This window comes from Nanorana parkeri, unplaced genomic scaffold, assembly GCF_000935625.1.
Source record: "Nanorana parkeri isolate BGI_ZX_2015 unplaced genomic scaffold, ASM93562v1 scaffold301, whole genome shotgun sequence".
Lineage (NCBI taxonomy): Eukaryota > Metazoa > Chordata > Amphibia > Anura > Dicroglossidae > Nanorana > Nanorana parkeri.
Genome location: NW_017306569.1, coordinates 1372938 through 1397594, shown reverse-complemented (window position 1 = coordinate 1397594; position 24657 = coordinate 1372938). Strand labels below are relative to the sequence as shown.

At 39.4% G+C, this 24657-nt stretch overlaps 1 protein-coding gene across 1 annotated transcript in view; it reads left to right on the top strand.

Moving 5' to 3' along the window:
* The first annotated feature begins 11604 nt into the window (after window positions 1–11604).
* The window catches only part of WNT16 (Wnt family member 16), a 20836-nt gene continuing 7783 nt past the window's right edge, over window positions 11605–24657 (top strand). Inside the window, exons 1-2 of the mRNA XM_018557739.1 lie at window positions 11605–11762; window positions 20288–20574. Of these exons, the coding sequence (XP_018413241.1) occupies window positions 11671–11762; window positions 20288–20574 (379 nt within the window). The 5' untranslated portion in view covers window positions 11605–11670. The remainder of the gene's footprint in view (window positions 11763–20287; window positions 20575–24657) is intronic.

Genomic DNA, 24657 nt, shown 5'->3' with positions numbered 1-24657 from the left:
ATACATGAAAACCCTTTCTTATTCATCCCCCAATAAAAGAGTAAAACATAAATAATAACACAGACATTGTAACAAAGTCCTTTACTTGAAAAAAAAAATGCCCACAATATAATTGCAGCATCAATCACATCATCCAGCAATGTAGATCTTCAGCAATCTTTATTTCTGCCACCTGACAATGTTGTGTTGCTGAATGAGGATGATCTGGCTGCTGTTTGTAAACAAGCCAGCCAGAGATCATGGGTGATGTTGTTAGCCTCACATTTGACCCAAAACCCAAAGCTCATCCCAAGACCTGGCTTTGCTGTTCAAAAGGCGTTCCTGGATCACAAGACTGAATTAATAAACAAATAAATCCTTAGATGTGTAAAGCAGCTCACATGTCAACCGTTTATTTAACCATTTGTTCATCATTGAAATCAGGAATGTGACTTCATTGTCTATGACTTCTTTGTGAAAATGTTTCCTAGGGGAAAATTCAAGACATCACTATGTTGCCACTGGCTGATCTCACTAAAATGTCTTCTAATTCAGATATGTCCCTTGACCTTCCATAGATGTGGACAGATTGCGGAGAGTTCCTTATGATCAACATTTGAATGTCAGCATTTCTGACTGGCTGAAGATTGAGAACAGGATTCTAGTAGCTTCACATTAAGGGTACATTGAAACAGGGGTTTACCACAAAAAGGCTGCAGGTCAAAAGCTATCATTAATGGTGAAATCATATATCTATGTAATTGTATTATTTATTAACATTAAGATCAATTTGATAAGTCATTCTGTTTTGGCAATAACAAAGTTCCCTGCGGCATCAAGAGTACTCATATGAGGAATTGCTCGACTGTTACATCCTTTCAGTTTTGACATTTTTTTTCACTAGAAGTCCGTGCAGGAAGATTAAAGAAGTGATTAATCAATCTCTGCCAGCTGCTTTGGGATGTTTCAGTAACTGAAGGGCCTACGGACAAGTTATTGCAACTTATAATGGTATGCAGTAGCTAAGGTGTAAAATATTTTTCCTTTACCTTGTTTATATATTTTTAAACTGTTGTTGGATAATAAAATGCTATTAATACTAATAAATTATCTAAATCATACTGGTTGTTAACAACTTTCCTTTGATGGCACTGCTGTGCAGCTGCCAAAATATTGTATTCACGTTCACGTTTGAAATGCCCCAGAGGATATTTCAATAGCAATAATAGAAACATTTAGCATCTTTCATCACTCACCAGAAGTGTATTTTCCCAATGAATTTAAATAAAAATATTTTAAGGCATTCCATCCCCAGAGGTTTGATCTATGCATGCTTTAAATAACTTTTTTTAATGCTAATGCAGTATTAATAAAATAAAGACCGATTTACAAAAAAGGACATCTAACTGATTTCCAATGGTTACTGCCTTCAGGACATTATAACAAGTCTACAGAATACATGTTTTACTATGGAAATTTAATCTCCATGATGTTTCCATAAAATAACTTATTTTTTCTACATTCTGTTTGATTTGTTATATAAGTACTGCTTGGTGGTCTAAATTACCCCTTTCTCATTTATTCTTGAATTTTTATTATGCTCCCAAACATTGTTCATTCAACGGTTCTCTCTTAAATGCTAAATTACTGTAAATATGTTCAATATTCATGGAATTACTTCTAATGTTATTGAACTACTCTGAACTGATGGTATGCAAAATGTCCAGGTGGTCTACATACCGGCTGATACTGTCTAACACATTTCTCTCAGTCTAAAGGTGCCCATACACCTTACGATTATCGGACGAAACTTTTTCCATCCTGCCCCGATTATCGAAAGGTTCAATCAGCGGTAGTTAAAAAAAAACACCTGGACAACTTGCGGTAATTGACCGCAACTATTTTAGTTTGCACATGCGCAGTGTTAATCGTACGACTTTTGACGGACGGAAACGCCACCAACCATGCGAACATCGTACAATCGACCAAAGTTTTCAAACATGCTTGACCGTCAAAAGTCGTACGATTGTACAGTACTATCGGTCGGGCACTCTATTCACACGTTACGATTGTCGTACGAAAAGTCGATCGCATACGATTATCTACGATAATCGCAAGGTTATGGGCACCTTAAAGGTGCCCACACACCTTGCGATAATCGTACGATAATTGCGGGAAATCCCGTGATCGTACGATTATCGCTGGAAACCCCGCGATCGTACGATTATCGCAAGGTGTGTGGAAGGCGTGCGACCGTTTCTACAGTGCGTTCGCACAACTTTTATCTTAGGAACATGTTCGAAAACCCGCCGAGAAACGTACGATTGTCGGCGGGTGTGTGGCGTGTTCGTAAGATAAATGCCGCACGGACCGGTGTGCGCAAGCGCACACTGCCCGTTCAGCATTGCGGTCATCGGAAGCCCGCCCCTCAGCGGGGCGGGCTTGTGATTATCGCAAGTACGATCTGCCGGTCCAAGATGGGCAGATCGTACGCTTTTTTAATTACCTTACAACCATCGCAAGACAAAAGTCTTGCGATGGTTGTAAGGTCTGTGGCCAGCATTACAAAGTTACATGCAGTGCAGGGGAGAGCACAAGCATTACCTCTCCAATCAAAGGCTGGGGTAGATCTTAGACCAGCTTGTATGAATTATCTGTGGTGCAATCTTGAGGACCTGGCTATGCAGTCTGGCAGGAGTTTAAAGATCACAAGGATATTCCAATCCTACTCATTCTCTGCTAAATGATGTGTTTTTTTATTGCTGATTACTCACTGTTTTTGTCCCAGTCATAGGAGCAAACCTCTACAACCGGCATACATATGGGAGTTCAAACTTGCACCCACACTTCCCTAAAAAAAAGTTTGATTGGAGATGAGCTTCGAAACAAAAAAATATGGCAAATATTTATAAAGCTGTGAATGTGACATTTATCAGGCACTCACAGCAGGTGAATCAATCACTGTAATTTAAAACACATTCACCAGACAAATACACCCACAGTGAATGTTGTGTAAAAATCCTGCATTCACTGTTTATGTCAGCAAATATTTTAAATTGTGATTGTTAATATGGCAAGAGATAATGCTAATTACGTACCCCAACATATATGATTTACTCAAACAGAAGCAAATACCATACTATGCAGATCAAATGGGTCATGGCTTGTAGTGAGTTTTATCTTATATGTGTGCACATTGGCACCATGAGACAAGGTACTAAAAGCAGCCATGGTGACATTATTTATAAATGGAAGGATGTCACTATTTACCCTTATTAATCTGCTCATTCAGCCTTTACCTGCACGATGACTGTTGGCATAGTTTATGAATTTCATCTGATTCTTACATCAGACTGGTTCGAGGTTCCTGATCTGATAAGTCCTTTATTTTCCAACTATCATCTGTCCCTTGAACTAATAAGCATTTGTCTAGATCAGAGGATCCACTAGACAATTGCAACAGGTATGCTGTTTTTGATGAATTCATGTTAATAAATAAACTGGCGAATGTAAAGCCAGCAAATGTTAGCCAATGTTAACCATTTAAAAACAACAGTAGGATCATTTTACTAAAGGAGTAGAGGTTTTACACTTTCCAATATTCATTGAGTTTAGTTCCTAAAAAGAAGACTGTTTATTTCAATCCTACAAACCTTTGCAAGATAAACATCTTTTTTTCTCTTTTTAATTTCAATTGCCCATGATTGGGTATTCAAAGGGGATACATGTACATATTTTTTGGCTTAGTGAATCTAAGGTGTAACACAATCTCAAACTTTGTTGGAAATCAGCTCCTGCGTCTATGGAAAATATCTGCTAGAATCCTCTGAATAAAAAAAATTATCTGTAGCTAAATCTTTTTTTTTTTTTTCAGTTTTAGTTAGTAAAAGTGATGGGGCATCCAAGAGTTAGTAGTTGTTGTCAGAGTTAAGGGGAAATCTTCCAATGGTGACACCTGTTTTGGTGATACCTAAATAATAAGGGAATTCCCCTCACTTTGTACAGATTTCCATTCACTTCTTGCTTTGTCTCCAAGACAGGAAACAAAAAGATATCTCCTCAAAGGGACACCAACAGCAAAAATGATACTGACAGGCATTTTCAACCTTCCCTTAGCTAAATTAAAAAGTTTTGGCTATACACGCATTTTAATCCATACTTTTTACAATGGCCAGATATCCAGTGGAAATAATAGAACTCGTATCACAAGCTCAGCTTAGCTGAACAGAAATCAGTTAGATGTGGGCAGCAGTGGAAGTTTATAAATGGAAGACTGGGATCTTCCCTTGTGTAGACGTTTACCTGGCACAACCAAGTCTCACACTTAAGGTGCCCATATACCTTACAATTATCGTTCGATCACGTTTTCGTACGATAATTGGCCAGTTGATGGGAGGTGCACAATCGCCATTACTGTACAACTGTCTGAAAAACGGGCAGACTAGAAAACTTTCATTGAAATTGACAAAAAATGATGGATTAGTGGCGTTTTCGTACAACAAAAATCGCAACACGAACACTGCACATAGCGTTAGAGAATCACCTGCACACCATACAGCGATTGAACCAAACAAAATATCCGCGCAGGGTCCCTTCATCAGGGTGCCATTGTAACGGTCACGATGTTGCCCTGATGCAGGGATGCTGCGCGCCCCCGAAAAGTTGGCTTCTTGATGCATGTGACATATCATTACAAGTCAGTGCTGGTGAATACTATCTTTACATGAACACTGCCAATGCGCAAACCAAAATCCGTCTTGTCGATCGAAGAAAACCGTAGAGTTAGTATTGCTAACGAACGATAATCGAAAACTACATTGGTCTGTGCATGATGGGCTATTTGAACAGAAATCAAATGAGGGTGTGATGTCGGGACAACAAAAATTGAAAGATGGTTATAAGGTGTATGTCCATCCTAAAAGTGATTCTGGTTTGGAGCCCTGATGTTCACAGATTCTCAGTAGAGGGCATGCAACACATTGAGGGCCAATTCACACCAGCTGTTGTGCAAAACCTTTTTTTTGGTAGAACTTTATTGAAAAGTCACAATTGACATTTCATTCAGTTCTACAGGCACAGCGGTGTGTGAGGCAGTTTTTCTGTGTCGCATCCTGCTGCACTGAAAAAAAAGTACACCATGGTGTACTTTTTTCAGTGCATACCACCATGTTCCCATTGCAGTGGTGTGAACCAAGCCCATCCATGGCAGGGCAAATTGCCTTGTCTTGCACTGGGGCTGCTCTGAAGACAGCGGCCAACGTAGCCCCAACGCATATGGTGTGAATCGGCCCTTAAATTTGTTGGCTGGGATTATGCATTGATAAACCTTTAATAAAAAAGCATATATGTTCTCTTAACTTTTTTTTTCATACGCTTAGAGTGTGTGTGTCTATGATAGAGTCACTTTATTTTTTTCCTTCTGTGTCTTGTTGGGGATATTTCTCTTCACTTTCTGTTGCATCTCTACAAAGGGAGGGACACTCAGTTGTCAGGTGACAGGTGAACATTTGACCCTGAAGATGAGGATTCTTGGGGATTATCTATAGTATCAGCTTTCCATTACTTTCTTTGTACAACAAGAAGCACTTCTCTATAAAGTTGCTTGGTATCTTAATAGCACAGCGCAGTTCTCCTCCACATCTGGGAGTAAATCGATTGCTTTCTGGTGCATCCATCCCTCCTAGCCAGCAGTCTTGAATTAACCTTGTATGCCTAATGCAGTCTTCTCTAGGTTGTAGGACATCCCAGAGTGTATCCTCAGCTAGAAACTGACAAGACAGTTGAGGTCTGTAGTTTTTTTTAAAAAGCTACCGTTTCAAGAGGAATTTTACCCACCAATACAATGACTTTCAAAATAATCACTTTTAAGGCATGACAACTGGTAAGATTGCCATTGTGCTTATTTCAGTTCTCACCCGAACCTTCAAGCCTTTAAATGGCTGGGTGCAATAGCTTATCACATGTGCAGCAGCATGGAAACTGCAATCCAAATAGAGGCTAAGATGGCCCATTCCCTTGCTGTAGTGGATAGGAGGGTGTACTTCCAAGTTTGTATTAGTGTTACAGAGTAATTGAGCACAGAAACACTAACAATCATCCCAGGATAAGGTCCTCTGGCACTCAAGGCAAAGATTTCAAAGTGCATTCCCCTCGCAAGCAGAGATGGGTCATGTTTGCTTGTCAAACCAATACAGGGTACAGAAATGACAGAGACCATTGGCCCTAGGTTTGCCACCTATTGTACATGGGAAACGAATTGAAATGCAGTGGGGAGTGTTTTGATGATGTTAAACCAGTCTGTTTTAGACAAAATGAGCATGGTGTTACAAAGCCAGATTTCCATTCACATTGTGGTACCCCATCACAATAATAGCCCCAAAGCATTAAAAAAAAATGTGAGGTTGATAGTTCCCTTATCACAATACCAACAGCAGCTTCCTGCACTCTGCATTTATTGTTGGAATGGCCCTGGTAAAGCCTAATGGTGGGTTTGGTGAAAATAACAAAAATGTAGCTGGGGCCCCTCCTCTGCCACACTGCCTTGCATGTCTCCCTTTCTAAAGCCAGCAAAACTAATCAGCCCACACCAGCCTAGTAGTAGTGGCTGGATAGTCTCTAAGCTCCACTGTAATAGTGGCCAGGAAATGTCAAAGACTTCTCACCCTCCAAGTGCCTGCTACACTGTACAGTGGCTGAACTATAACCAATCAGATGTTCTCAAACTCAAATGACAGTATCAGGGCTTCCTGATTGGCTGCAGTTGCAGGATGTTGGGTTACAATTTAAAATGACGAATGCACTCACTGAACTGCAGGACCGTGGCTTTTTAATTCATTATCATTTTTCTGAATCTGAGCTAGCTGATGGGTGGCTGTAGACTCAGAATCCAGACTGGCTGTCATTCCCACCTCTCCCATGGCCCAGATTCAGAGCCTGCAGCGATAGCTGTGCTGCTACAATGTGTTTCTTTCAGTATATACAGTATATAAATGTATAACAACTGTAGAATTGAGCACTTCACTCGCCACTGTATTTCACGTTCCTTGAGCGGGGAAAGTGTGGGGAATGTAAGCAGAGGAGTGGTGCATTAGTTCAGCCAAGCCTGTGGAATGATTGATAGGTGATGTGTGTCACATAATGCTGACTACCTCTGTCTCACCCTTCTTCTCAGTACTAGGCACCTAGTTCAGCCACGTAACCTCTGCAGCTAGTAACAACAGCAGCCAGGGCAGTCCCCACTTCCTCAGAATTCTTCATTACAAGTAGTAGCATACTTAACTGTTGCCTAAACATTCAAACTGAATTAAATTCTATTTCACAAGTAGCTATCTCAATGTATCCAAACTGAAGAATGAGGCGATGCTACGTAGCAAAATACAATTCCTAAAATGTTTACATGCTTGCAATTTTCTATTAAGAAACAACACATAACGCCAAATCTGAAGTCCTAGATGGAGGGGGGAAAAAACAAACACTGCAAAATGGTTATTACAGTGAAATAATCAATATGATAATAAAAAATCATATTGCAAAAAGCAAAGTTAATAACATGAATAGCTGCAACCTATACACAGGGCCCTGCTTCTCTACAAATTATGTCAGCATGAATATAAGATAACTATGTATGAAATCATGTTATACAATCAATTAATGAACAATGTTAATTATTAATAAATTCAAGATGCTCCCCCTCTGAGGAAGCCATTTTTGGTAACTGGAAGAGGCTTATCGTAAGTAATAATTTGTTATTAAAAGAATTAGGTACTTGTTAATTACTCATCATATACTGTATATTTATATTACATCTATGTATGACTGATTAGGATATAAACTGACTTATTAGAGCATTTTAGCCATTTTGCCGCTTTTTTTACACTTGTGTTTCCTAAACTATGGGTCTGAAACCAAACTGGCAAGCAAAACATATGACAAACGCACTCATCAATTGGTCACCAGCTTTACAGCAAGGTGCACACGGAATGGGCTTTAAACAGTAAAATTGCAAAAAGTTTTCCTGGCACACTCACAAGCTAGCATGTAAAAAAACATGTCTCACACTAAGGTTAAAAACAGAGGTTTGGATACACGTCTTCTGCAGAAAATGTGATAGCCGCACAGCTGCGCCAAGGCACCTCTATATAGTGCGGTCCTAACTCTAAACTATCAGAGCATCCATCTTGGAGCACAAGGGGCAGAAGATAAAATCCAAACCTCTGTTTTTAACCTTAGTGTGAGACATGTTTTTTTACATGCTAGCTTGTGAGTGTGCCAGGAGAACATTTTGCTATGAAACCAAACTGGGGCACAGATATCTTTGAGCCGCCACTTGTGTGTGTATTCGACTTTGTCTAAGTGCAAAATCAGTGGATCAGTGGCAAGGGATATAGCACACTGACTGACTATAATGACAGCACAGACCCAGGTGGGAAACTAGAGTGTGTGTGAAGGGAGGTGAAGGGAATTGCACAAATCAGGTTTGAGCTCTGCTGCACAGAGACTGGAAGAGGTTGAAAGTAAGGAAGAACTTACACCAGACACATTGGGGCTGCACTGGCCTTTTTCCAGCGCAGCTGCAATGCAAGACAAGGCTTTGTGCCCTGTCATGGATGGAAACCATTCACACCACCATGTTGTGGTAGTGTGATGATATGCAGTACATTTTTTCATTTCAGCACAGCAGGATGGGACACGGTATAACTGCCTCGCACCATGCTGTGCCCATAGAACTTAATGAAATGTCACTTGTGACATCTCAATTAAGTTTTCATTTTTTTTCTAGGTAAAGAATGTGATGTGCCAGGATCGGCACTGCATACCAGCTGCTGTGCGATGTAGCGCAGCAGCTAGTGTGAATGGCCCTTAGTCAAATTCAGGTACTTTCACTGCCTGCATTTAAAAATATCCAGATGTATTATGAACACAGAGCTGCATTAATCTGTGTCTTCTATAGCTGCCTGGAGTTCCACTTTAAATAGTTTTGGTACATGTATTGTATATATAAAGCACTGCTAAAATTGTCAATCTATATAAATACCAATATTAAATTATAAGTATTATTATTATTTCTATTGTTTTATTTACAATTCAATTTCCTGTCTTACAAAGAGTCAACATTGACAACTATACTCGAATGGAAACAAATGCGTTTACTGTTTGTGTTTTTATTATAAGGCCCCTGTTCGTCTGGCCTTGCTGACTTTTTGGTAATAATTCTCTACTTGTGTCCCAGTACTGTAACTTTTTTGAGTACTCGGGTATCCTCTCAACCAGGGGTTCTTAAAGCAGAACTCTGGGCACAATTTTTATTAACCTTTGCAGTGGCGCTACCCCCGCACTGCAAGGGTTAAGTGCTTGTTTGTATCTAAGGACGAAAATAAAAACGTTATACTCACCTGAACCTCTGAGCGGGTCAGCTCTTGGACTGGTCCCTAAAGTGTCTCTCCCCCTCCGCTTAGGCGGTCTAAGGATCCTCTAGTCATCATGTTCTATGCACTGTGTATAGGACGTAAGGACCCTGATGTACATACCATCGCTGCAGCGGAGAGAGAGAGAGAAGTATCTTTTTTTTACCTAGACACAAAAAAGCAGGTAACCTTGTAGTGGGGGTGTAGCCCTACTGCAAGGGTTAATACATTTAGTGCCCGGAGTTCTGCTTTAAGCTTTGGAATCTATCATGATAGGAATACAACAGTTCAACTTCTTCTGAAAATGCTAATTGCCTGACTGTTATGCTAATGCTTTGGCTGCACTAATCACTCCACTGAAACCATTGTAGATATATGAAATACAGACTTTGTTCTAATTTTCCTTTACAGTGTACGTGTTTCAGATCAGTAACTCAGACAAAAGAAGCCACACACAGCCAGTCTTGGCACACCTTTCATACATCAGCCCCAAAGTGTTTGTGGTCAGTAAATGCTCTGATTAACACTTTCTATGTGCTTACTGAAGGGATCACCAGCTATGTTTAACCCTTCCCAGTGCTGGATATTACTTTAACCCTTCTCAGTGCTGGCTGTATACTGTAACCCTTCTCAGTGCTGGCTATTACTTCTCAGTGCTGACTATTACTTCTCAGTGCTGGCTATTACATTAACCCCTCTATGTGCTGGCTATTAATTCTCAGTGCTGTCTGTTACATTAACCCATCTCAGTGCTGGCTATTACATTAACCCTTCTAAGTGCTGGCTATTACTTTAACCCATTTCAGTGCTGGCTATTACTGTAACCCATCTCAGTGCTGGCTATTACTTTAACCCTTCCCAGTGAGGGCTATTAATTTAACCCTTCTCTGTGCTGGCTATTACTTTAACTCTTATCAGTGCTGGCTACCCCTCTCAGTGCTGGCTTTTACTATAGCCCATCTTATTGCCGGCTATACTTACCACACATTCATCATCTGTGCCCAGAGAAAGCCACAGAACAGAACTGTGGGTTGGAACTTGCAGTGATACAGTTATGATTCTGTGGCTGAAAACTGTGTGTGTGATCAGTCGTCTGCCGATCAGATTACTCTGCTAGGCTGTCACACTGATCTCTGCAGCATTTCCATCTCACAGTGTACCGGCTGCAGACAATTGTCTCGTCCTGAGACGGTGCACAGTAATAAACGCTGCCACTTGACATCAGCAACAGCCCCATGAAGGCTGGGAATTAAAAATCGTTTACTGAACAGCCAGGAGACATTATAAAGTCTTAGGAGAATGCTCCACATCTGTTTCCGCTTATCCCAGCCCCTTCAGTGTGCTCTGCATCTTATTCAAGTAGCTAATTGTATAAAGTGACGGGAAGCTGGTGACTGCCTTCACTACTTCAAATAGTCTCCAGGAGATTAGAGAGGGATCAGTCTGCTTACACTCTGACACAGAGCTTGCAATCAATCCCTCCTGTCCGGATGGATATCCTCCCACTGCAGAGATCAGGACACTGGTAACAGTACATAGGCCCTGGGGAGCAGTAGAAAATGACATTGTGTCAGTGGGCAGCTCCATCATTGTCATATGTCACACTGGAAGAGAGGGACCTGGAATGATCAGCAGTATTTCAAAGTTACATTTGTGTTACTAGTGAAATATTTGCTGCCTGTGTGTGATCAGAGTGCCTCTTTCCTGGTATGTCATGCGTGCAAATCACATTTTATGTAGTTAAATCCTGTGCTCATAATTCATTTTATTGTGCACAACCCCAATAGTAGCCACATTTCTCTGACATGCATGCGTGTGATCTATTAGAAATAATATAATGCTAACTTTCTTACAGTTGCTTTGTGTGTAAGAGGAGACAATAAGACCGCAGACTGGCAGCACTGGGCTCTCATGTCACATACAAGAGCTGTCACCCTGTACTAGACCTCTGCACCTCCCACCCTACATAGACGTGCTGGCCAATAGGCTCTGTCTTGATGCATGTATTGTTATTCATCAGAACCCTGGCCAATCACAGATGGAATTCCAAGGTAACCAAAAAGGCTAAGTTGAAGAGCCTGGAAAGAGGACTTACAATCAAAGAGAAGAGATCTTACCTAGGTTATAAGGACTGGTCCGTCTTGGCTGCTGCATTCATCACAGGCACATCCATTGATTATTCAGTAGGAAAATGATTGAAGAATCAGAAATCACATTATAAGTACCTGCTTGAAAGGGCCAAAGCAAAGCTCCATTGAGGCTACAGGAATAAATAAATGTTCTGGAGATGGAGAAGGGGACTTCTTTTGGACTTTGTCATTTGTGTGTCCTCTTGACCATACTCATGGCGGTGTTCCCTTGCTCACAAGGAAACTGGATGTAGGTACCTTTGTTTTTTTTTAATATATCTTCAAGTGTCCATTTATTACCAAATTGTAGATTTTTATTTTCTTGCTAAAAAAACGTTTTTATGCAGTTTTATCCTGTGTATTTGATTGAAAAGCCGGACCACTGATTTGAGTTCTTGCGATGTCTATATCCAAGCTGTCATCATCTCAGGGCTGGGTCCACAAGTTGTAGTTGTAACAAAAAGTGTCCCTTGCAGAAGTCCCTGTGTACCAAGTCCTATAGCAGACTATAGAGTTCCAGTATCAGCACTATTTTCCTATTTAAAGTTGTAATTGTAACAAAAGTGTCTCTTGCAGAATCCCTGTGTACCTAGTCCTATAGCAGACTATAGAGTTCCAGTATCAGCACTATTTTCCTATTTGAAGTTGTAATTGTAACAAAAGTGTCTCTTGCAGAAGTCCCTATGTACCTAGTCCTATAGAAGACCATAGAGTTCCAGTATCAGCACTATTCTCCTATTTGAAGTTGTCATTGTAACAAAAGTGTCTCTTGCAGAAGTCCCTGTGTACCTAGTCCTATAGCAGACTATAGAGTTCCAGTATCAGCACTATTCTCCTATTTGAAGTTGTAATTGTAACAAAAGTGTCTCTTGCAGAAGTCCCTGTGTACTTAGTCCTGTATAGCAGACCAGCCCTATAGAGTTCCAGTATCAGCACTATTTTCCTAAACAGCAAAGCCTTTTTTTTTCCAGAGAACATCTGGAGTCTCCAAACAAAAAAATGACAGCTCTCAAACATGTTTACATGCAGCTCTAAAATATGTTAAACATATTTCATTCGATCTCCAGCGCAAGTTCAGTTTTGGTTTGTCAAAATATTTCAAGCTGGACTCCTTTGTTTCTTTCAGGGACTTGAGGAGTTGGCATGTTCCAAAGAGGCATATTTTATTAGATGGATTAAAACATTATGCGTTTAGTCTGCTCTTTGCCCCCAGAGAAAACTTTTTCATGTAGGTTTAGTTTTTTTTTTTTCTGTTTGCAATTGGCAACATTGTTCTGAATCCATGCAAAGATTTTTTTTTTCTTTAATCTAAGAAATATGTGGAAACTTCTGCAGAACTATTTTGTGACAGTGCTTTATATATATCAAGTGTGTATGTTTTATTTTCTTTCTTTATTTTAAACCTTCAAGTATGGGGCAATTTGTTGCTATTTATTCTTATATTAAAATTGTGATAGAGAGTCCTTCAATTCATCCTGGTTGGAATGCCAGTTTTTTTTATATCTGAAATATGCTTTCACACTTTGCAAGCCTCGTTGTTAAAATTGGTAGCCTTGACAGAGCAGCAAGTATTAGTTACATTGCACAGCTGTCTTCTAGTCATTTGCTGCATCTCTTTTGATTCTGGATTAACTAGATTACTGTGTGATGTTGTGATACCTTATCTGGATCAGATATTTTACGGATGTGCTAATCCTCTGGATTCCTGTAGCATAGTTTAAACCCTGTGTACTGTGTTCCATGTGTGTTTCTTTGTTCTTCTGTTTGATGCTGCTGACATAAAATGCACTTCAGATAAGAGCTATATATATTTTCCTATTGTATGACATTTCTTGCTCTCTTGTTAGGAGTCTCTGGCCAACATAGCCATAAATATCGCCAGTCAGTCTGGTGGCTCGTTAGAAAATTGCCCACATGTTAACACTTGGGTCTGAAGAATTCAGGGCTTTATTTACTAAGCAGCGTTAAGCCAGAAATACTGGAATTCTATACATTTCTGGTGCTCTGACAATAGAGACCTTACTTCGGAACAAATAGATTATTTGTCCAAGCTAGCATCCAACAGCATTTTGTAAGTCCAATAAATATTTTACAGCTTGCTGCGATAATTTGTAATGGCTTCCCTCATCAAAACCTAAAGGTAGTTAAATTAGTAACTGAAAAGCGTTATGATATGCATGTTTGTATACTACTTATTATAAAGTTTTGCACTTGCCGCGTTTCATTTGTGGAGTATGCAGAATGCAGAGTATGCAGAAGCTGGAACCACCAATTAGCAATCATGTTTTGATTTCTCCAAACTGGACAGTATGGGGTTAATTTACTAAAGCAGTAGAAATTGCTCACTTAGAAAAGTGATTGTTCACATCTTTCCTCAGCATGGTAAATAAGGTGAGTGTGTTCACACTAATCATGTGCAAGAAAATATTATTTTTTTAAAAAAAAATTTCCTTGCACATGATTGGATGTTTACAGTGAACACAATTTTTTATACATTATATTATTTACAAAGCTTACTAAACATTCACTTTCCAAGACAAACAGTCTGTTTGCCTTCACTAAATCAACTCCTATGTGTCTGGCTGACCACAGCCAGCTCAGTACAGGAAATGATGCTCCAAATATTGAGCTTTAGTTGTGATTATTAGCAATTGAATGTTTGGGGGTGATAATGAGGGTCCCATGCAGTCAGGGGCACTATTTGTTATACAGGAAGTTTTGTTGAGCTGGTCTATGTCTATGGAGAACAGTGAAGGTTCTCAGGATGAGTATTGCAGTGGATTCTGTCACCTGTACCAGTCATGTGAGGATTGGCAGATATCTCCACACCATATCTGTCCACCTATAACCAGCCATTTGGCACTGTACAAATCACTGCATTCTGTTATCTATCTATCTATCATTGTCATCTTCAGCCAAATTCATCTTTTTTGTCAGATATTCCAAAGGTAACCATTTAGTAAAATATTGCACCCTACCTAGCTGGATGTTTTGGGGGTATCTGAATTATACAGAGAGATTGTTCTATTCATTTAAGCAACTGCTATCAAAGCAGAACTCTGGGTAAAATGTTTCTTAACTCTTGCAGTGGGGTTATCCACACACTGTAGGGTTAAGGGCTTGTTTTTGCCTTGGTTCAAAAATAACAAAGATATACTTACCCGAACCTCGGAGCCAGCTGGCTGTCTCCTCCTCCACTGCAGCAATGGCATATCTCTCTGTGTCTTAATCTCCAATACACTGTGTATAGAACATGATGATTCAGGGACCTTATACCCTTAGAGGCTCCAGGGACTGGTCTAGGAGCAAGCTGGCTCAGAGGTTCAGGTGAGTATAATTTTTTTTTTTTTTAACCTAGACAAAAATGAACACTTAACCCTGAGCCTAGACAAAAATGAGCACTTAGCCTCACTTCGGGTGTTAAGAAAAATGTTACCCGAAGTTCTGTTTTAAAGATACTCAGACTCGGTCACACAGTCACTTAAGGTAACCACACAAGTATGGATATGATTATTCCATCGATCTTTCAGTGTGACTGATGAAATTAAATAAGAATCATAAACCAGAGACTGTGCATTCAATCGATTTAGTGAGCTTTACTTAGATTTCAACGCTGGCAAATCAATCAATAACATCAGAATTCTATTGATAATTTCTGATGGATTAAATTAATTTTTGCATGTGTCAAACAACAGATAGTAATACAGTTTGAATAAAAGGATAATTTTCAGTAGATCGTTTCTGATAGATCGTATTTTCAATCGCACACCAAATGTGTTTTATTGTTCAATATTTTAGTCTATGATGACTCACATACCATCTTAGCCTTCCCCACTTTTACTCACCTTTCTTGTTCCCAGAGTCTGGGAGTCAAACCCTGTGTAAGCTCAGTGTTAGGGTTTACACACAGTTAATGAAGTTGTCTTCATTGTCAAGTGACAATGTTCAGCCCAGCAAGTAGCCGCTCAGACCAAGCAATGCATCCCTGGAGCTCCCTCAGATACAGAAGTGATGGATATATGTAACCACTATGACTGAGCAACCAAGCAATAGGGAAGCACAAGTAAGGTGAGTATAAGTGATTGAGATGGACTAGTAAAAAACGTTGTTACTTCACCCATTCTTTTCAATATGTGCAATTTATGCTGCCACTCTATTGCTGGAATTTATTTCAGATTAATTCAACTGATTTTAATTGTTCAGAAATGCTTTTGCAATTGATAGATCTACATAAACTAACAAGGCAAAGAGCAAAGTGCAAGAACCTTCAATAACCAACCACCTGTCAATCATCAGGCTTCAGTAAACCTGAATCTGGTTATTTTGGGCTACTGTATTTTTTTCAGTTTAGATTTGTTCTTTGCAATGTCCTGTTAAATGAGTTAGCGTGCATATTTTTTATTTGGAGTAGGCAAGCTCTAAAAGTTGCTTATGATAACTAGGTATTGATTAGGTAATAGATGCGTGATCTTTAGCATCCTCATCATTAGTGCTTGCTATCATAAGAGACAGGGCCTGGTTTGGGGAAACACTGAAGAGAATGGGGCTCTAGCATTAGCACCAACAGATGCTGCAGCAATAGCACGTCATAAGGCAAAACAATACTAGGAGCCAGTCAGTTCAGTACAGCTTTTTATTTTTGAGAGTCACCATTTTGGACAGTGGGAGGCTTTTGGATCTTTCATTATTATTGGGGAAAGATCTGCCCACGGTGGGTATTAACCTAGGTACTTTGTAGCCAAACAACTCAACTAGCACCAGCAATATATATATATATACATACAGTATATTGTATAGTGTTGTTTTATAGCTGGTAACAACCAAAGAATGTAAAAATAAAAAATGTCTTCAGAAACAAATATTCTCCTGAGTTTTTTTAAATTTTTCAAAGTTATAATCTAAAAAAAAATATTTCACTGATTAGCATCTCTGCACAGATTTGCCAACAATAACTCTTAAGCCACTCAAATTGTAGTATATAGTAAGCACCAAATGAATTATATAAAAAAGTGAATTTTATGGGTAATAACTACCTTGCAGTTTTGCTAATTAACTGTTAACAAGTCTAATAAGTAACAGTGCTATGTTACCTAACCATCTTTCCTCTTAGTGCTTTCCAGTAAAAATAAAGGATTTGGTTCCTGTATTCAAAAAATAAAAATATCATGTTGTCTGTATAGCTGCTACAGAACTAATAAAAGGGTCTATTCACAAAAGGGTGAAGAGTTTGGAGAAGGCAGGAGAAGTGAACAATCTAGGACAGCATAGCTGAACTGGAAAGTGAGCTGAATTGGAGAATTTTTCCAAATCAGCTATTTTGGCCTAGATTGTTCACTTCTCCTGCCTTCTCCACACTCTTCACCCTTTAGTGAATAGACCTGTAAAAGTCCTAATATGTATTTACAATCAATTAAAGGGGTGGTGGTATCAGCGTTGCAGGCCTGAAATCTACTTAAAACACACAAAAATGTTATAATGTCTAAAAGCAGAGAACCCTTAGAATAAAAGTGGCAGTTGCACATTTTTATGTTGCATGATATTTGTACAACAGCTTTTCAAACCTATATTTTCCATAAAAAATACACTAAAATTAATGTTAGTGCTCATAAACAAAATAAATCTTACATTTTTTGCAAATTTTAAAAGATGTGACTATGTCGAACAAATACATACTAAATATGTCAAGCCTTAAAATAGCATGCACCCGTAGAACAGAGAAACATTACAATAGTTAAATAGGCAACATTTTAAAGCTTTCACAGCTCATCAGTTTAGAGTTAGTTGTAAATATTGACCCTATAATTATTTATCTTACTCCAGTGTGCATGGCAATATTGTATATTGTATATTATACTGATATATTGTACCCGATTGCTGTTTACGTTCAAGCAGGCATCCTAGGTGCATGTGTGTGTGTGTGTGTGTGCATACATGGAGGGCCTTTACATTTTTCATTATTTTGAAACTCCTTTTACTTTTTTTTACTTAACTTTATTACTATCACAACGAGGCTGACAAGCTCTTGTACGATAGCATATTCTGTTTGACAGGCCCTTTATATTTAGACATCAGGGGTTGATTTCCCTCCACTGCTTCCACAGTACTCGATATGTTCCTTTCCTGACCACAGCTAGTCACAATCTGATAGCTGTGAACCTGGAAGTACTCAGAGCAGAGCACATACGGCTTCACTGCACAGAGGGAGAATTGATTCACTGATCCTCCACCTCTTGCCATCCTGAACATCCCCAGCCTTCTTGGTATTAACCCCGTGTGTTACTTGGGCTCAGAGTTGTATGTATAAACAGTTCCCCCTGTCTGGAACTCACTGCCACAGGCGGTGATTTCAGCAAATAATGTGGAATTGTTCAAGAAACTTTTGGACGATTTCTTAAGGGACCGTAATATACAGGGGTACAGGTACTCCTAGAATGAGATCCTAATAGGTTGGACTTGATGGACTAATGTCTTTATTCAACCTCAAATACTATGTAACTATGTAACTATGTAAGATGCTCAAGGTTGACTGTTTTTTTCATTGAATTCCAAGTAACACTTGAAGGTTCACGCTAAGAGGGTTAAGTTGCCTATAGGTGCACATGTCATGGCAGATATTATTATTACTTAAGACCTGATTTTAAATGATTACTCCAGGTATGGGAAAACAACAACCCCTCTGGCTGACCAGTAACATCTTATATATAGTATAGATAGAACTGAAACCCCATTCATATAATTAACTAGTTTTTTGAGTGTTAGCAGTCAGTTTGTAACCTCTAAATCTTTTAGACTGCCATTTCTATATATGCAAAAGTGCTGGCTTCTGGATGCCCTGGTTGTCAAAAGTAACTTAAACATGGCAAGATGAAGATAGCACCTATTGTTTTTCCTATAGATGATGTTAGCTGGGCTTCTTCATCTAGTTGGTTTTGCAAGTTTACCTTAAATTTGTCTTTGGTTTCTTACCATGTTGGGTACTGTGAAGGATGGTTTGCTGACATTTTATGTGAGGCTATACCAATACACGAGTGCTCAAAGAATATCATACACTACTAGATTTTTTACAGTGTGATCTGCGCTAAAGTAAGTTGAACCATTTTCACCCCAAACACCTGATTGTGTGTAGAAGAAGTACTTTCACCTTTATAACTCCTCCTGCACATGATAGGATGTCTGAAGTGCACACAGGTTCACTTCATTTCAGTCCTTAGTGAATAATGCAACAAGGTGAATTTGTCATGATAAAATTTTAGAAGTTTACACTGCTGATTGGGAGGTTTTTTGGGGGGGAGGGTCTCATTCTATGGCTTTATGTCTTGGCCTTTTGATTAGCTGGACCAAAGATGCAAGTTAGGATGTCTAACATCATTGGCTGTTTGGCTGCCTACTTGTTCTAGGTCAACAAATAGTGAAGCCGTAAAATAACCACAACATCCAGAAAACTATCAACTTCTGTGAAAAGTCAGGAATGGTAACCCCCAAATTTCTGTAATAACCGGTTCACTTTAAAGATAATTTGTTTTCTGTAAAATAATACATCTTGGCCATGCAGCAGCTCTTTTAATTTCACCAAGTATGTTTTATATTATGTTTTTGTTTTAAATGTTACGTAGTGTACTAAAAAATCTGTGTGCATGCAGCCATGTTAAATAATTTTCTACTGTGTCCAGGCACAAAGCAGCTCCCCTGCAGCTGACAGGCCATCCCCTGTTAAAGTGTTGGAGATTTAAACAAAACTATAGATTTTCCTCTGCAAACTTCCTGGCACTATCAGGTTCTGTAGTAGCTCATCCTGATCTATAAGAGTGTGAGCTTTCTTCAAATATTCACCACCAAGCCTAAAGGGTCTGGTATGAATCAGAAAGGGGGACCCCACGCCGTTGTTCTTTTTTTCTTTTTATTTACATGTCATTTTTTTATTCTGCTCACTACCTCGGAGATAGCGAGCAGAATCACCGAGCCGAATGGCATTTGGCTGTTCACTCAGGCATAGCCTTTCATTTGGAAATTCATGTCTCTTTATGCTTGCCAAATTAGTAATATTTAAAATATTATAGCTGGTGAACCCAAGAGTCTTTAAAGCTGAACCTCAGGCAAATCTGTATCATGCACATCTGTAATCAGTAATACACCATACATGCATTTTAATGCAAGCAGTGTAATTAACTGAATGTGACCTGGTATCAACCTCTTGCAGTCCCTGTACAGCAGAGCTCAGACTAAGGGAAGGAAAAGCAATACAAGGAGCCAATCAGTTGTGCTGCAGTGCAATGGACATGCTGACAGAAAAAGAGAGCAGACAAACAGATGAACTTAATCTGATGCTTCTCCCTTCACTGTCCAGTCATGAGGTGGTGATGGGGAGGAGACATGTGGATGCTACAGAACTTCAGAAGATTAAAATGAGGTCTCCTGCCCTACCAGACAGGACTGTGTGTGACAGAAGAAACATACATGGCATTTGTCCTCTGCACATGTTGCTGAATAATGTAATGAATGGAGTGAAAATTGATGCGGAGGAAAGACAATGAAAGACATTCAACCTTATTTTGATAATATGCACCAAAGTTTGTGATAAAACACAGAAACAGGCAGTGCAGAAGGAAGCTATTTAGTAGCGAATATGCAGTTAGATGCTGAAGATGCTTGAAAATAAGGGTCAGGGTTGATTCTTAAATATGAATTGTTGTGTTAGTACAACACACTTGAGGGAGGTGCCAGCACTAGGTCAACACATTTTTTCAATATGATCACTCATGTTCTTTTTCCCTGCAGGTGGCTTGGTGTTACGTCTTTTGGAGTTCCAGAGAAGTTGGGTTGTTCCAACCTTCCTCTAAGTGCTCGGCAGAAAGACATGTGTAAGAAGAAGCCATACTTGTTATCATCCATCCGGGAAGGAGCTAGACTAGGAATTCAAGAGTGTAGGAACCAATTCAAACATGAAAGATGGAACTGCTCTCTTTTACCAACTTTATATACTTCTAGTTCTTCCATGTCCCTTTCTTTTCTGTCATCATCATTAGCCTCAGCTCAGTCAATCTTTGGCTATGAGTTAACCAGTGGTAAGTTTCTTATTCCACACTTCATATATTTATGGTACATTTTGTTACCTGCCTAATAAATCCCATTGAATTGTTTAAAAGTATCTTCAAGATGACAACTGTAATCTTACCCTGACTTCTGCCAGAACAGCTTTTCTTGAAATTGGCAGTTTTATTTTTAGTAAATAAACATTGTCAATCTATTTTTCATGTGTTTTCAGGTTTATTAAATACTTCAGTGGAGAACTGTACTGAAAATTGTTACATTTCTCCCAAAAATTTTACCATCAGGCATATCCACTCCACTCAGTTACAAAGTAGAGCTTTTGTGTGGTTGGCATTATCTGATCTAATGAATAATGTGAAACCTCGCGCCACTACTCCAATCAAGTTAAGCAGCAGCTGAAATCTGTGTGGTCAGATATATAGTATAAAATGAATAGTAAAAGCCGCGCTGTGTGAATGAAACTGCAAAAGTGTCAGATATAGTAGATACTGACCTTGAAATAATGTGATACAATGTGTAAAAAGTTCAAAACAAATAAGAAACGCATGTATATACCATGCACCTCAGTGTAAATGCATTGCTACAAAATATCCATAATGGAAAATCAAATACAATAGATGTTAACTGTGAAACAATGTGATGTAATGTGCAAAGAATAACAACTAGAAAAAACGCATGTGTATGATATGCACTTCAGTGAATATAATAAATGGTTAAAAAATGTCCATGATCCTGGATCTTCAATAGTCCATTAGGAAAATAGAAGATAAAACATTGGATGTAAAATAATCTCAGTCTCCTGTGATCATCAACAGAGAGACTGAGTCACAAGAGACTGCAGAAGGAGTTCGACTCCTTCTGGATCGGCTAAGCCGAACCTCCGGCAGGCTACTCGCTGCTGTTCGGTCTATTCTTGTAGATGCCGAACAGCAGTGAGTGAATAGCCGAATGTAGCTGAGCATTTTTTTTTCTATTTTTTTTTTCTAGTATTCCCCATGTCAGAATAAAAAAAAAAAGAAAGAAAAAGCAGTGTTTCTCTCCATGGCGGCCGGGAGCAGGAGACTCCCAGAGCGCCCGGGAGAGTTAGGCTGTCTGGAGATCAGTGTCCCTGGTTAGCTGGTGGCTGGAGCCAGCTGTAAGATCACGGCTGGCTCCGCCCAGCTGTCAGAAGCAGGCTGTCGGCCGGGCCAATGGCTGGCCGCTCGGCCAGCTTCGGCTTTCAGCGCGGCTCAGCCAAGCCGAGGCATATGCCTTCAGCTCGACTGAGCCACTTGGCCAAGTTCGGGAGCTGTACGGGCTATTGTGAATAGCCTGTACAGCAGCCCTTCGATTTTATTGAACCTAAGGGGTCCTGGGGCCGAAGCTAGCCGAAGGATCGGCCGAAGCTACGGCTAGATCCTTCGGCTGCTTCGTGAATAGACCCCTATATTTCTAAAAACTTCAGTTAATAATTGTTAAACACAAACATGCAATGATATAACAGGTGCCACCTCCACTGAATAGGGACCACCATGTTGATTTGTTATAAGACAGGGAGAGTTTTCCTGGTGTGTCACCCTTACTAGCATTCTGGGGAGAATTAATAAAAAATGTCTGAGACAAGTTCTATCTCAACTGGTGTGGTTGACCATAGAAACCAATCAGCTTCTGTCTTTCATTTTTTCCACACAGCTTAGAAAATGAAAATGTAAAAGCTGATTGGCTGTGCTCCAGTTGGGACAAAGTTGAGGCAACATTTGTCTGAAACACTTTTATTAATTCCCTCTTCTTACTGTACCAACTTCCACATGGAGCCAGGGACACTGTCAGGCTTGGGGTTTAGTGCCTAAATTTGAACATTGCTACAGCGCAATTCACATCACATAGAAGTTAGAAAGTAGAGGGTTTTTACAATCACATATTGGTGCTCTGTGTAGCAGATGGTACGTTTGTCCTTCCATTAAAGAAATCCCATATTAATGCAGCATTTTATCGACTGCACTGAATCAAAAATGCCAAACAAAAATGAATTGACAGAAAGAAATGTTCTTCTGTCTCCTGCACATCCTTTAATGTTTGGATGTTGATGTAAAAGTCTGTATTGTATCTCCATTGAGGCTGTTTTGTGTACATACCATGCTGTTTCCCTTTTAGACAAAACATACAACTTTATTATCAGCCCCCAAGCAGAAGTGTTTTCATGAAGTTACAGTATATTCATTTATATCGCTTTAATATAGTGGCGATAAGTCTACTTTCATATTGGAGAATCTACTGTTTTTCATCTTTACTAAGACAGCACACAACTGCTGTGGCCTTGCTGTGAAGTGTTTTGATGACTCCTGCATGTGGTTAAAGGAATAGATTTTTTCCAATAAAAATATCACTTAGCACAAGGAAACCACATTGAGATCTAATTGCAGTATAAAAGCAAACACTAGAAACTCATGAGAAAACAGAAACTTTTTTTCTGAAATGTTGCATACTGCAGAACTCAGCGGGTTTCTTAATACACGTGTTAGCAATGTAAAAACTTTAAAAGAAATTCATAGAGAAGAAAAATATTTATTGCCTCTTAAATAAATGCACCCTGGTACTAGCCTCATTTAATATCAAATAAAATGGTCAGTCTGATTGACTGATTATTTACACACATCTGTTTGAAGGGAAACAAGCTGTGCCAAAAATAATCTCTGTTTGTCATTGTAGAAACATGTTTACCGCTAGCTTGAGTTATCTTCAATAGATAGACATATAAAATATCTACAGATGTGCCATGTAGATTATCTTGAGTGTGCTGATTTACCCCTACCCATGCCATTATATAAGTTGGTGAAGACGGTGAAGTTAGCAAAGTGACTCCAATCTAATTCATCCGTAACATTTAATGCAAACCCCAGGTAGCCCACTGCTACAATTACTGCATATTAAATGGAAGACCAGTTACTGGTGGCCTAATTTGCAATGAGTTATTAGCTTTTTGTGCCGACTAGAGAATGTATGATCCAGTCTTTGATGCCCTGTGTAAAGTGTTTTCCTAGTCATGGCTGTGTTCTAATGTGTCCAGATTGGAGTGTGTTGAAGCCTGCTGGTGCCCATGCAAAATTATCCTCTCCAGAAAGCAACTGATCACTACTCTTACTGCTTAGTAAGAACTTGGGTTATAACATCTAGTACCCAAAAATCTGTGCTTAAGTTCTTCAGCAGCCATGTCTCCAAATTGTGCCAAATATGCAGAGAAACATGCTTTGGCAATATCTATGAATCATGGATGATGCCTGGATGGTATATTTAATATATTGTAGCAATGTTACCAAGCCATTATCCTGCAAGGCTCCCAACTGTTTGCAGCTTGTCTCCTAGCTGTAGGAGAGAGCATTTTAGTGTGCAGTATAGACAACCTGCAAATGTCCCATCTCACACTGTGGCCTCTGTCTTTGTTTGCCATGATTAGGGCAGAGAAAAAAAAAAAGCAAAACAAGTGTAGGTTGGAGAACATGGCTGGTGTGTGTGTTTTTTTTAAACATTTATTTACATGTTTTTTTAGACTGTGATGATTATGTATTGTGTGTGACATCTTTATGTAAGGCAGGGCTCAAAATTTCCGGTCCTGAGCTACTAGCCAGGCCTTCAAAGTTACTCGCCACCAGTTGCCCTGCATAACACAAACAAACACACACAGGGCACAACGCGCACACAGCACAACACACATACAGCCACAGCACAACGCACAGGGCATTACACATACAACCACAGCACAACGCACAGAGCATTACACATACACATTTCATCTGAAATTAATTTTTAGTCTTCGCACATGCCTAAAAATATGCGTCCGGGGGGGAGCAGTTTTCACTTTTTTAAAATAATTTTTTACATTTTTCATTTTTTTTATTATAATTTAACAGGAGAGAAGCCGCCCCAAGGAGGCTTCATTTCCACTCGCCCCCACGCAATTTTCACTCGCAAATTGCGAGGGGGCGAGTGGAAATTTTGAGCCCGACTTACCTAACCAATTGCTAGATATAAGCAAAGCGAGAGTGTATGTGGAAAAAGTATTCCTTTATGGGCATAGTGACACTGCATGAGAAATCCCATCCCCGGATGGGGACGGCAGG